Source organism: Tachypleus tridentatus, chromosome 7 (assembly GCF_004210375.1).
Source record: "Tachypleus tridentatus isolate NWPU-2018 chromosome 7, ASM421037v1, whole genome shotgun sequence".
Taxonomy (NCBI): domain Eukaryota; kingdom Metazoa; phylum Arthropoda; class Merostomata; order Xiphosura; family Limulidae; genus Tachypleus; species Tachypleus tridentatus.
The window spans coordinates 76087972-76103008 of NC_134831.1; the positions used below are offsets into that span (position 1 = coordinate 76087972).

At 30.6% G+C, this 15037-nt stretch overlaps 1 protein-coding gene across 2 annotated transcripts in view; it reads right to left on the reverse strand.

Moving 5' to 3' along the window:
- Window positions 1–15037, reverse strand: part of LOC143256007 (DNA topoisomerase 2-alpha-like) — a 47559-nt gene that overhangs the window by 10618 nt on the left and 21904 nt on the right. For both annotated transcript variants that reach the window (XM_076512545.1, XM_076512544.1), the window contains exons 15-26: window positions 13978–14087; window positions 13539–13631; window positions 12972–13086; window positions 10906–11027; window positions 8215–8363; window positions 7339–7570; window positions 6835–7034; window positions 6230–6365; window positions 5776–5971; window positions 1472–1575; window positions 946–1086; window positions 125–208 (exon numbers count right to left, since the gene is read on the reverse strand). In XM_076512545.1, the coding sequence (XP_076368660.1) occupies window positions 125–208; window positions 946–1086; window positions 1472–1575; window positions 5776–5971; window positions 6230–6365; window positions 6835–7034; window positions 7339–7570; window positions 8215–8363; window positions 10906–11027; window positions 12972–13086; window positions 13539–13631; window positions 13978–14087 (1682 nt within the window). The remainder of the gene's footprint in view (window positions 1–124; window positions 209–945; window positions 1087–1471; window positions 1576–5775; window positions 5972–6229; window positions 6366–6834; window positions 7035–7338; window positions 7571–8214; window positions 8364–10905; window positions 11028–12971; window positions 13087–13538; window positions 13632–13977; window positions 14088–15037) is intronic.

Sequence of the window (15037 nt, forward strand, 5' to 3'; positions counted from 1 at the left end):
CTGACTGCAAGTTCATTTTGTGGAAACCTCAAAATGTGGGAGTTATATATTAATTTTCATATAATAAACTGCATTATTTTAATAGCTTTACACAAGTTAGCAAAAATATCAGCAAGATTGTTACATCTAGTTCACTGAGAAAGTTGACTAAGTCTTCCTTCCACAATTCAGTTGGATTCTTTTTCTGAAGGACTTGGAGCTCCAACCTCTGTAATAGTAGTAACAAAGTAGATTAAAATATTAGAACAGCCTTACACTTTCAGTGTATAAAATACACACAATTTGACTGATTGATACACATAATGAAAATATACATATCTGAAAATTCATTAAACCTTTCAAATCTAGTTTTTTAAAAACTCAAACAATTTACGTGTTCACACTAGCCTTGCAACAAGTGAACACAAATGTAAAATAAGCCTAATACCATTACACTTTTTACATTGGATATTAAATGGGAAGAAATAGAGCAAACAAGGTGTGAAATATTAGCACATTTTGCCCAATACTGGTATACCATTGATAATGGATATTAAACTATGACAAAAAGGAGAATAGGATGTAATATATGAACACTTTTTTACTTAAGCATAATAACAAAAATTCACATCGGTGCATGAACAAAAGTAAAATTTAAATTTTGTGAAACTACCTTCCACTGAAGAGGGCACAGCTCCTTAAACTCTAGACACATTAAAATATTCAGCCATAGTATACATAGTATTCTATATTGCATTGCACATATATCGAATTTTATTACATTAAACAACATAAAACTGAAATACCTGTTCAGAATATAAGAACACTGATTAGTAAATGCCATAGTGAAAAACAAAAAAAAGTATGGAACAGTAAATTAACATTTAAATTGTCAGTTCTATCCAGGTAAAACTACTTTTTAAATGATGGGAGTTTTTCAACTGTTAAACCACAGTAAAAGTTAACCTTGTCATCACGTTTTTTCAACAGCTCATCCTTCCTTTCCTTTGTTAAGCTCCACAAGTTCATTCCAAGTAAATAATCATAATCTGGCCCTGTTGATTTCACCTCTGTCTCCTCTTCACTACTGTCAGTTGAGTTTTCATTCTGTTACATTTAAATAAAACATCTGCTAACCAGTACATGTGCAAGCTTAAATGTCATGTTTCAGGCATGTAATTTAAATCTCAGACACAATGAAAAATAACTACAAACATGAGCAAATCAAAATTATGAGTTAAGAATTCATGTATTTCAAATATAATGAAACAAGAGTTAAAAGAACGGAAACATATATACGTTTTTAAATATTCATATTTAATAGTTTGAAGGTGGTATATAAAAATGCTATATGTAAACGACTCTTTTGTAATGCACCTGACCCTTGTCATTTTAATAACTTCCTATACTAAAGTTGAAAGAAAAATAATGCAAGTTAACTATATAATTCTATACTGATTTACTGTTTATAAAAACTACAGATAGTCTATACCTCTACTTGCTGTTTGCTGGCTTCCTTTTTCCAGAGTTTTACCGGGTCAGAGTCATAGCCACGGTCAATCAGTGTTTGAATCATATCCAATTTCTTCTTATTCTCTGAAATTTATACAACAGTAAATACACTGGCAAGAGTGAAAAAAAACTGTACTTATTAGTAAATAAAAAGTATTCACACATATTTAATCATAAGAAATACATTTTGAATCACATCCAGTTTCCTTCTGTGTAAAACTGGCTAGTTATAGTATGACAACAGTCCCTAAGAGAAAGCATAACATAACCTGTTTCTCATGTATATATACTGAAATGAAAAATTTAAACAATGGCAAATCTTTCCTCTTGTATTAGCTGTTTCCACACTTCCAAATAAACTGTTTTCCAACAGATTCTAGTGGAATAATTAGAAATTATCCAGGAGACAAAATGTACTATCAGGACACTTCTGGAAGTTACAGAATCAAATCATATGAAACTGTTCATGAGCAGAATTTTGTGGGAAAAGAAATTAATAACCTAATTCTTCCTTCCACACAAATCAGAAAATATGAAATCTAATCAAAAGGATCTAAGACTTCTTCTCTTACAGGTGTCAGTACAGAAGCAGTGAGCTTCACTGAGGTGTCTACAAATAGTGGTCTACCCCATGAACAAGCCATTTCTCCAGACCTTATTTATACCCGTGTTGTGAAAAACGTTGTTCAAAGACAGACATATCTCTTGCCCCCGTCATAATAAAAAAAGACAGAAAAGAAGAATATGTTTGCATCAGGTTTTGTGTGAGAAATGGTAAAAGGAGGAACAAAAATCCTCGAAATGTTTAGAACTGCCTTTGGTGATGACTGCTTAAGTAAGGCTATTGTGTTCACCAGTGGATAAAATGTTAAGATGGCTGGGGCTGGGAACTGGTCAAAAATGACCCACATTCTGGGCAACTGTCAACATTGTCCTCTGATGAAACAGTCATTAATGTGAAAGACAGTTAACCTGGCCTTTTAAAAAGAGGTTTTAATTCACTCAAGGGAGAAAGTTAAAAACTGTCATGAGCTGTTGGAGTATGGTCACTGGTTCTTTATTACGACAACGAGCCTTCATGTACTGCTCTATCTGTACGAGAATTTTTTGGCAAACATTCTTACAATATCACAACTCCCATATGCTCCTGGTCTTGTCCTGTGAGATTTCTTTCTGTTCCCAAAAATTAAAATTAAGTTCAAAAAAACAAATAACGTTCCATAATAACGTGAAAACAAAACTTAGATGAATAACAGTTGAAGACTTCCAGCATTGCTTCCAAAAATGGCAGGAATGTTGGAATATGTGTGCATCAGCTGGGAGAGATTACTTTGAAGGGGGTAGGATATAATACTGATGTATGTACATTATTCTTTGGAATAAAAGTGAAGTCTTAGAACTTTCTGAACACTGCATAAGTAATTATTTTATCTACAATGCAGCAAAGATTCTTCTAATTAAATTATTCTGGTATCAATCACTACTGAAAACAGTCATGCACCCATAAATCTGCAAATAAATAGCATTTCTTATTGGATTCTGGCTGTTGTAGCTCAAATGTAGATAATGAATTCCAATATTGAACTGAAAGAAAATCCTTTATACAAACAATATACAAAAAACGATTAAATCATACTTATACACTTAACACAGAATCAGTGATAATGGTTGGACATTCTGCCCTTTGTATGACTGTCAATCACTTTGTAGACCTAAACATTCTTCATCCCATAATGTCCACAAGTAATCACATTATACGTCTCTTTTGTTATGGTCAAATTTGCAAAGAAAATGAAGTCAGTAATAAACTTTCATTTTTTATTCAATAGCCCACTTAAAAGCAGACAGTTTTTAGCAGTATGATTATTATCACGCAATACTGAAGTGACTGAAATAATTAAAGATAGTTTTTCTTCATTTAATCACAACCATTTCTCTTTAGTTATTAAAATATAATAAAATAAATTCAAACTGTATTCTAGCTTACTTTGAAGTAACGTCTGTTTTCAGAAAGTACAAAAATAGTAGCAAGTCATTACGTGATTACTGTATTTGTATATCCTTTAGTGAACCTATTAGACAAGTTTAGAAGATAAATAAAATTGTATATTAGGGTAGCAAGTGAGATATGAGACTGTTCCAAATTAATTATGGCTGATGTAGACTGACAGAACTGTATTTCTAAACTACACATTAAATAATATTTTGCTAAAACTATACACGAAACTGATCTTTGCAGCATCAGTAATAAATTTACTAAATAGAATGCAAGAACTAGCTCACACACTTCTATATCGTTATATGTAAAAGACGGCAAGGGTGGGGTTAAACAAAGGTCTAAAATAAGTCTACTGATGGAACCTCTGACCAGTGTTAAAAATTCGGACATCAAGTGATGTACATGTACTGCACATGTTACTGATATATGAAGATTCCAGGATCTTAAAAAGGTTCTAACAGTTTTTCCAGGAAGTATGTTAGCCCTGTGTTCCAATTTAATTTTTTTGACTTGCTGAAAAGTTATAGAAATTTACTTGCCTGTTTTCATATGTACATAAAATAAATAAACAACTACTTGTACTAGGCTAATTTCATAGAAAAGTGGTTATTCTGGTAACATAAGACATTTTAGGAAAACATTTAGTTAGCAAATTGTATTTGAAAATTAGAAGATGTTAAATCAAAACATAGTTTACCAAGCTGAATTCCAAGTTTTTGGCCTTCAAAATTGAGAAAACACCACAAACAGCTGCCATGTGAAATAAACACATTTTTGGTTGTGTTCCAAGTGTTAATGATGTATTTAGTTTGTAAAATGTTTATTTATCACTGAGTAAACAAACCTTATCTGACGTCATCCTGCGAGACCAATTCATGAAAGATCTGTTAAAGTAATGTCCTATAAAATTCAGTAGTGTTCCAATACTAATATTAACAAATTTATCAAATGTTAATTAAGTTTTTCACTGTGTATTTTTAATACCTTTGTAATTAATATTTTCTTTGATAACAATGCACACAGCTCTATTTTCCTTCTGTGGATGACAATATGCTTTGGTGGTAATGTGTTTTAGCAAAGTTTTATTACATTTCAACTTATTCATGTTTCATATTGAATCACTCAGATCAATTTCAAGCACTTTTCCAGGACAGTTTACACATCCTCAGAAAGATTTTCAAGCATTTTTTTGGAAGCTAGAATCCACATCAAAATCAACTGGATTCTACTGTAATTTTATAAAATGTTCTATATATTTGTTCAACACATGAATGTAGAATAAAAAGGAGACTATTTAATGCTCTCAACTATGCAACATGCATTGAAGTCAGATATAATATTATTTAACATAATATTTTCAACCACTTTTGCAAAGAAAGGCACCTTTAGATGAATGGACTTTCATGATGTGTATGAACCCTGCTTACAGATGAGCTATGGAGGCAACAGTGAATTTGAGGCAATCCTTAATGTCACTTACCAAGAACTGAATGAAATCTGCATTGTTTCAACTGAGAAGAGATTATTTATAAAACAAGTATTTAATGCACAGAAGCAGCTTTCAAATATACTCCATTCACAGACTTGCATCAAAAAACTCTGGCTGAAAAATATTAATGTATATTTAGTAGAAATTAATAAAAACCATATAATCTGAGAGCTTTCAAAGATGGACCATTCTTCAGAGGAAAATTGGGAGTGGTGATGTAATTAAATGAGTGATAAATATAAAGTGATATCATAAAGATCATCCAATTTTACAGGTAATATCTATTTTTATACATCCTGTTGTAAGTATCTCATTTCTGGTACAATGCAGCCAATGGAAAGAGTGTGTAAAAATGTATTAGGAATATTTTACTTTATAATAAAGGTGGCCTGGAAACAGACCAAAAAAGATATGTTACACTAATCAATTTATAAAAACAGGTATGAAAGACATTCTTACTCAAACAAGTTTCATAACTTATAAAATTGCATATAACCAGTCTCACTGTATCCTGAATATTAATTTTGTCATTTTTTTTTTAATTTATCAAGAGCAGCCCTTTTATGATTTTTTCACCTCTATTAAAAATCCACCTTGAGAGATATTTTTTTTTGCAAATCACCTTAGTGAAATTAAGAAAACAACCTGCTAATCAAGTTCACCTGAAACATAATTCTCACATTGCATTTTTAGGAAATGAGCCTGGTTTACAAGACAAAAATAACAAAAGTAAACATTTCATCAGCCATATGAAAAAAATAATACAATAATAGTTAATCTAAGAAGAACATATTACCAATAACAATTGTTCCTTCAATTTTTTCTAAGATGAATCTTGCCTGGTTTTCTAACTTTCTGGATTCGGCTGACAACATTCCTTCTAAAAAATCCTTACGTTTGTTATAGAAATCCAATCGAACATTGAAGAACTCCTTCAAAATATCTTCTGGAGTATCATAACGTTTCAAAACCCCATTGTGATCAAATAAAACCTAAACAGAAAGTAGCTATGTAATGAAACATGAACACCTTCTGAGAAGTTTTAAAACACAAGACAAAATAAAGCAATTTTAAACTTAAATTATTATACAGGCTTCCAGAATAAATGCATGATAAATACAGTACAGAACAGTTATATGTAAAAGATTTAAAGTAATGGAAACACTTGTTTTACCTTTTCTAGAATAGAGGACAACATTAATTTAAAGCCAATAGTTAGAACTCATTATTCCGTAACTGATAACACTTACCATTGAAGTTGTAGTAATAGAGGACTGGAGCTTGAAAACTTTATGTAAGCCATCGTCATGTATTTTAGCTAACTTGTCTTCACTCAAAGACACAACAAACTTTACTGTGGTATCTGTGTGGTACTCCTTGTAATCACTGAAAAAAAATGTTTAACAAAAGAAAAACATTTACTACAAATAAGTATACAAAGTGTTTTATAAACCCATACTTTTTGTACTTCAGGAAAACAGGGAGAATGAACATTGATCTATATATAATAACCAAATCTCATGTTAAAAATCAGTGGTAAGTTTCTTCCAGTTGTGACAAGACTTCATACCTTTTACAGTTATCTTATAATTAAAAATATTAACACAATATTCTAAACAATAATCTATAATTTGCAGCATATTTATTATTTAAATATATTAATACAATATATTATCTTATATTGATAAATGTGATTAGAATTTCAGTGACAACTATATCAGGACATTTCTGTGATTTTACTCACTTTAAGGTATGTAAACTGATAATTATAATAACAAACTTAATAGCTTCCCAGCCAAGAAACTAAAACCGTAATATAATCAATTTAGCTACATCAGAGAAACAGTGAACTTACGTAATGAGTGGCGAGACTTTCTCAGTGCCATACAACATTGGTTCAAGGACCTGTTCCTTATACTGCTGTGTCCAAGTGCGTACTGGCAACTCTGTAACCTCAATCTTATTTTTCTCCAATACAGATACTTCCCCACTAATGACATACCTATGACTGTCTAACTGTTCAATAGTACCTTTGAAGTTTTTGAACCAGGGTTTCTAAGAAAATGATTAGCATCAAAAGACATTAACTACTTGGTATGATATTACAAGTTTGCAAAAATCTTACTAAAAAAAAAAAGAATTAAAATGCAGTTCAAATCATTTCTTTAACTTATTGCATTTTATTTGAATAAACAGCCTATTTTGGGGACTGAAACATAGCTCCCTCAAGAGTTAAATGTCTCTTGGTGGTTTAAGAACAAAATCAGTTTTCATCTTGTCTTTCTAACTAGACTGTGGTCATTACATCTCAGTTTTAGGTAAACTGTTACTAAACAGGTGTGTGCATTACAGAGCTTACCATTAGTTGTGGCTCTTCACCATCCAACATCCTTTGAATATTATCAATGATCTCTCTTGGATTATAATTTGGAATTTTGGTACTCCAACCAGTTCCAATACCTTCTGCACCATTTACAAGTAGCATTGGAATTATGGGTACATAATATTCAGGCTCAATCTTCTGGTTGTCTTCATATAGATGACACAGTAGTGGATCGTCAGTAGATGGAAAAATGTGCCTAGCCAAAGGGCTGAATAAAATGCAAGTTTGTAAACAAATTATTTTACACTACACCTTACAAAGTTAATATCAGATTTTGTGATTTTACTTGTCAGGAAATTTAAATGGAAAATTATAAATTAAACCTTATAAAGTGCTATTCCACAAAGGAAGTGTTTCAGCATTTATATTTATTGAGTAAGAACACACAAAATGAAAACAATTCTACTGCATCGAGCACAAACTTTCCCATCATTTTCATTAATGTTTTGTATAAAAGTAAAACACAATCACCAAAAAGTTTGGTTTTAAAAACGTCTTTCATAAAACCTAATTATATAGTGTATAAGAGAAAAATAAGCAAATTATCTATTATTGGTAATAAGCAACTTCAACTTGATTTTCAGGCTATTTTCCATGTTTTCTTAGAAGTCATAATGGTATAAATGAAAATTATTCATAAATGTCAGATCTTATCAGAATTAACATTATATTTTAACAGATATGTTCATTACCACAACATTTTAAATTAGAACAGGAATGAGTCATCATAAGCATGAAAAAAGGAATTCATGTTACACTAAGCCTTGCCTTACAGCAAAAAATAGCAGTTTCATATGTTAAATACATAAAAATTATGTTGCACATACAAGGTCTTTCAGAGCAATAGCTCACCTGAGCATGGTAAAGATGTATCGAGGACTGGCAGAATCTTTCCCTCCCTGAAGACGTGTACCAAACTGACCGATTGGCTGAAGAAGGTTTATGTTGTTACTACCCACAAAGTTTTGTGCTAAGTTAATGATAGTTGCCATCAAGGAAGTCTAAAAATACAAAACACTGTTAAAGTTACCAACATAAAAACAAAGGAAGCTTCATTTATTAAAGCCTGACAATCAAATCTAATATAGCTGGATATTAGGGGTCTGTTTCTAGGTTTATATTATAGTATACAATTTACTTCAGAACACTTTATTTTTAAAATTTCAACCTGAAATGCATCTTATACAACACAAGAAAAACAGTCAGATCCAAGTCTTCTAAGGTTTGGAACAACTACCCCTAATTTGAAACATCTGATCAAAAGGACATTTAGTTAGAAGAACTTCTTGATAACCGAATTTCAAGACTGACTTTCATGGTAAAAATGAACTTAAAGCTGAAAATGCTATGTATGTTTAGTAGCATTACACATTTTGAACCTCCGGCCTTCCAGCCCAACACTATTTTCTATTATAGAAAATATTAAAATATTATTTTTCTCTAATGTAAAGCCATGGTTAATTTTTATATATAAATAATGTGACCAAGGTCAACTTTATAATCAGCAACAAAGAAGTTTAAGTTGGGAAAAAAAATTGGAATTTACAATTTCTTAACAAATGATTAAGCTCTTTCAAAAGATGGTTTGAATGTAATAGTACAGAACTGTAGTGTGTGTCTATAACCTCATCAGTTAAGATGAAAAATGTTTCAAAATTGTTAGATTTGAGTTTTGATGCAAAGTAACACTACTTTTACATATTTTGAGAGCATACAATATAGGCTAGGCAATCTAGAACAAATTTTCACTCAAGAGAAAAAATAAATACAATATATATATATTTCACTACAATGCATTTCTCTGAGATTCCCTGAACAACATACAAAAGTCCAAAGAGCTGTCAACCAGTACAGGAAATATGCCTAATTTGAATAAAACAAAATGACTATCAGATACCTATATATATATTGTAATATTTTTGCTTCTAAATTGCATATTTTCACAATTCAATATTCTGAAATGGGGTATTCAATATGGAGAATAACAAGAAAACCATTTAAACTTAATTGGATGAAAGATTCATCAGCACAATTTCAATAAGGCAACAAAACAATACACCACAATGAAATTGTTTCCATATTAGTTTTCTTTAAGTTGGATAATTAAATGGCATTTTTGAAAACATATGTACATGGGGCATGTAACACTATCCACGAATAACGAGGTAATTTGCAAAAACCCAATACAGCTACCAAATTATTTTTCAGTTGTTACTCTCAAATGACATTCCACCATAATTGAAAATGACTAAAAACTAAGATACTCTCATTATTTTGTGGTTATACAATATAAAACTTCATACTGAATGATTTTTCTTAGAACATATATAGAAATTTTACAAAACAAACATATCCCAGTTAATTATAATCCTCACCCTGTATTTTCCTCTTTCATATTAATGGTGTCAAGATTCAACAAATACAGTAGTGATGGACAGTCAGTTGTTTGATGAACAAAGAGAAGTTAGGGTGTAAATTGTTCAAGTTTGCAACATAGCAGTGACTAGAACTATTCTAAGATAAAGAGTATCTGTGGAATACTGACACAGGTGTTGTAAAACACAAAACATTAAGTGCCATTTAGCAGAAAATGGTAGGAAAAGGTCCAAATCCCATTCCATTTTCCAAGATCACTGCTATAAATTATATACAATCATACCACAAAGCTCAACTCCAAGTAGACACAGGAGTTTGATTTGAGGTGAACTAATTTCGCTTTTATCAGTATATTTTAGTTATTGTATTAAAAGGCAGGTTTTCTGTTGTAAAGTAGGATCAGAGAAGAATTTTGATCCCATATTAAATGGTGACATTTATTAGCATTAACTTTTGACAGTTTATTCTGATTTGGTGAAACTTTAAGTAGGATATTAGGTACTTCTAATGTTTAACAATAGATTATTGGATGAATTACTTGAATATTTTTCTCACTTAAATTTGTAAGTAAATATGAGTTTTAACTGTCAGTAAGCAAACACATTGATTGGTTTACTTTTAAGTTTAGGTGGTAAACCTTTAATTTCATCTGACTTGATAATGTTAACTTTGGAGTTTATTTTTATTTTTGGTTTGAAGTTTTATTTTAGCCCATACTAACAAGAGGAGTGAACACCGAACTGAAAAGCACTTTTACTTTACTCTTATTGGTATGACATGTACTTATTTTGATTTTGTCATTATATTGTATTTTTATAAATAAAACATTTCTGGAGTTATATTTCTATTGTCGTCAAGACTTTTTTGGAGACAATTCTGTTTGTAAGTTTAGAAAGATCTGTTCTCCAAACCTTTAATTAACAAGTTTATCTGATTACTCTGAAGTAAAAACTATTTTACAAGAAATACACTTATTGGACGTTAATTAAAAATTGATTACTGCTCTTTAAGTCAATCATACCTGTACAAAACCTTCACGGTAACTAAAATAGAAGATTTTTATTAACAGTTGCAAACTCATATGCTTCTGATACCATTTTCATAACAATATGAACAATGTCATTTAGTACCTAAGCATGTAAATTTAAGAAACATTAATGTTCTTACTTCACCATGGTGATATGCAGAATGTTCTGCAACAGAACCGGCCAACTGTGCAACCTTGATTTCTCTTTTGTCATTTCTTTTGAAACAGGTGAATATTACTTTTCTTTGTCCTGGCTTTAACCCTAAACAAAATAAACCCAAAAATTTCACTTTTAGTATATTTAGGGATAAATACTAATTACTGCTCTTCTTAAAATTTCGTCACTGCCTTTAACAGAAGTGCTATCAACATTACAGTTATAAAGAGTTCAAAGTCCACTGCAAAATCAATCATGAAAAAGACCTAGAAATTGACACAGAGTCACAAGTTCAACTAGGTAGCACATCTTAAAAACATGAGCTTGAGTTGTCTCCAGTTCTTCACTGGAAACTTTTGGTTATCTTGCTATCAAAGTCTTTGTTTTGGTGTGGTAATAAAACTTTACTTATGCATTTACATCAGGAATTTAAAACCTGCATACCTGTTACAGTTGATAAAGTTCTCACTAAATTTAACTATTAACAGAATGTCAATAATATTCTAACTGGCAGCTCCCCATGCCTTTTAATCCCAATTTTAAAAATCCAATATTCATTATCTTACAGATTTACATTATTCTTAAATAAGTAACTACATAAGCAATGCTAATTTAATCAAACATTGCTTGAGAATTACTTTGTAATTATTTTGTGCATAACAATAACCATATAACACCAAGGATGAAGTTAGACAAAAATAACATTGTTCAAATCTAGTAAAAACAATACCTGTTCAGAAAAGTTCTAAAACTGAAGTAAAACTATGATAACAAAGATTACTTTTTGAAGTTTACGTCTTTTAGAATAAATGTATCAAGTTTCTATAATGATAGCCCAATTTTTTTCTTTTCATCTGGTAATTGAAACTCAAATAACATTTTTATAATTTGAAAGCCATAATGAAATGCATTTAAAACCATATTGCTTGTTAATGAAATAAAATGATCAAGTATCTTGTGAATATTATGATTAAGAAAAATTTATTGTCAGCAAACTTGACATATTTGTCAGACATGTAGTCATTTGTTGTTAGTGTCCAGGACTTGTGTAACAAAGAGCAGGTGGCTTTTTCATTAATTTCATTACAAGCAATCTTTGACTTAATGGGGTGGAGGGTTGGAATGGCCATTTTGATAGATAGTGAAGTACCCTACTAAGTTCAGAATTCTAAGGCAGCTAGTCATCACCGCCCACCGTCAACTCTTAGGCTACTCTTTTACCAATGAATAGTGGAATCGACCATGATTGGTGTGATGGGGATTTGAATCCATGACTCTTATATTACGAGTCGAGTTCCTTAACCCCTTAGTAATGCTGGGTCTCAGAATCCTGAGTTACATACATAGCTGTATAGGGCATGATCCAGGGAAAATTTTGCCATGCTGTCTACTTCAATCCAAGTAGTCATTATGACAATCCTTTCTAACCAAAGTGGACCAACTGCATGCTATTTGGCCTGTATCTTAGTTGTCCTCTTATTCTTGGATTTCACACACACAAAACCAACAAAAACAATGCATTTCCCATTGTTTTCCTGATATTAAATCATGTTCTTCCTCCTGCTCTTATCCTTGTTTAAGGTCAAGTCCTCAAATACATTCTTAAGTTTACCACTCCTACATGCATAGTCCTAGACAAACCTATCTTTGGGCACTGGACAATACCTTTTCTGACCTATTTCATCCACACCTACTACACTTGTAACACAGTGGACATTTTGGTACTTTACATTTGCAGGTTAGCTTTGACCTTGTTTCTTTCTCAACTTGTACAAATGCTCAAAATTCTGGTTCACTGTCATTTTTTTTTCACAATAATTTTATAGATAATGTATTGAAACAGTATCCAATAGTTCTACTGACCAAAAAACTCAGTCATAACTTTGTGGATACCTCATCAAATAATACGTATTTCTTCAGAGTTTCAGCTGAGTCAGAAAGCTTTTTAATCTAGATTTGTGTATGTGTGGTGTGGAATCTGCAAAGTTAAATCGATGTATAATAAATATGATAAAAGAAATAAAACTGAAAGTATAGTGGACAACTTACCATCTACAAGTGATGGAATAGACCTTTCATTGTCCATGTTACTGAAAAGGATCAACTCCCTGTTCACAAAATCATTGTAAGTGACGTGGGTTGTTGTCTTTTCATACAAGTACAGCTGCAAAAACAACCAAAACTATTAGAACCTGAAACAGTTACTATAAATACATTTATCTATCAACCTTAAAAATGATATGTCAGTTTTTAATTCTCTGTTGGTCTTTTTCTGACCATCCTTATCAACTGCAAGATCAATGTTGGCAATAAGTGAATGAAGAAGTTTCAAGTATGTACAAGTTGAAAATACCCTAACATTTTTTTTTTTAAATTTATTCTATAAATTCTAACTTATTTCACTTTACCTCAATGAACAATGGTGAAACAATTAGCAGTTTTTAAAATGAACAATACAAAACAATATTTAACAGGGTTTTTAAGAAAAAATGTAAAACAATATTTAGTCGTTTTTTTTTAAATCAACATTGTAAAAAGATGTTTAGTCATTTTCTTTTAAGAACAATGTAAGTCAATATTTAGTATGAGTTTAGCTTAAGAAATAGAAAAATAAACCTCTGGCAGCCCAAGTTCTCGTCTTTGTTTCCGTTCTTCCATGCCACTGAAAAGCCAATCTTTTCTTTGTTCAATCATTTTTTTACTGAAAGCCTAATAAATATTAAAAAAATATATAGATATTCTGCTCTCTACTAAAAACAAGAACTTTTTTAAAAACTAAACAATAACCATTTCAAATAGGGAAAAAAATGTTCTTTTTAATCTGGCTCTGAATCCCAGCTATAAATTTGCATAGTGTATAAAATGCCAGTTTTTTTTACTAACATGTAAAAATAAAAGAAATTTATCTGGAAACAAATTGGAAGTTTGTAGAACTAAGAATAAATGAAATTAATAATACTTTAAAATTAAGCTTATTTAAAAGAAAATTTCCTAAACCAATCACTACTTTTCTTTTTTAAATATATTAAAATCAGATAACTTTCTGCAAACTTACTAACTGAATAGCTTCATCATCTTCAGGTCCTTGGTACTGAAATTTTATCCTGTGTCGATTCATATCACCAAAGTATTCCTTGGCTTCCTTTGCAGTACTAGTACCAAGACCTAGGAAGTGAGATGTTCATCACTTAGCTAAAAACCCATCTCAATTCAAGTATCCATAAATGTAGGGACAGTAGTGTCATCCAATATGTTAATTAAATATTAAAAATATTAAAAAAATTATAAAATATTATGTTTAATGATGCAGTATCTGCTGATTATGAGGTCAACCTGTGCAAGATGATGGAGCTTTGGGTTAAATGATCATGTTGGAAAATTAGTATTAATATAACTTTGAATTTACTGAGTCAGTCTGTCTCAGATTAATCTGAGTGCAAACTGATTTTCATCTTAGAAATAATAACTATTTTTATCTTAGTTTCCATATTTCATTTGCTTAACCTCTAGATCTTCCTAATTGAATATGAAAAGTTTGTTGACAAAATTCTACACTGTCTTATTTTCTCTACTTTAACATTGACTACAACAAAATCAGCAAGGTGCAGTGAAATGATAAGTTGGAAACTATAAAATAAATCTACTTTTTGTAAAAAGACTGCATATTGTAACAACTATACACTATTTATTCTTACAATTATAACTAATACTCTCCAAATATAGGTTTATTTAGTGCTGCTGCTTTATAACCATCCATACAGTCTCAGAGTACAACAAAAGCCACAGTTAGACAACTTTTAGAAAACAATCTACAAAACTGTCATGATTGATATACAATCACACCTCATGATGTACATGTGCCATGATAGACCAGCACAAGTTTTACTAGATAACCTAATTAGTTTCTAATTTTTACATTTTACTTTATTTTACAACAGCAAATAATTAAGAAATTTACTATTTATGTTTGATCTCTCATCTTTCTGCCATTGGCATATAAAGCATCATAGGCCTAATCTTTTTTCTGTATCAATGCTGGTGATCAAAATTATTTTAAATTCAAATATGCAATTTAGAAAACAAAATATAACAATAAAAAACAGAATATCTTAAAA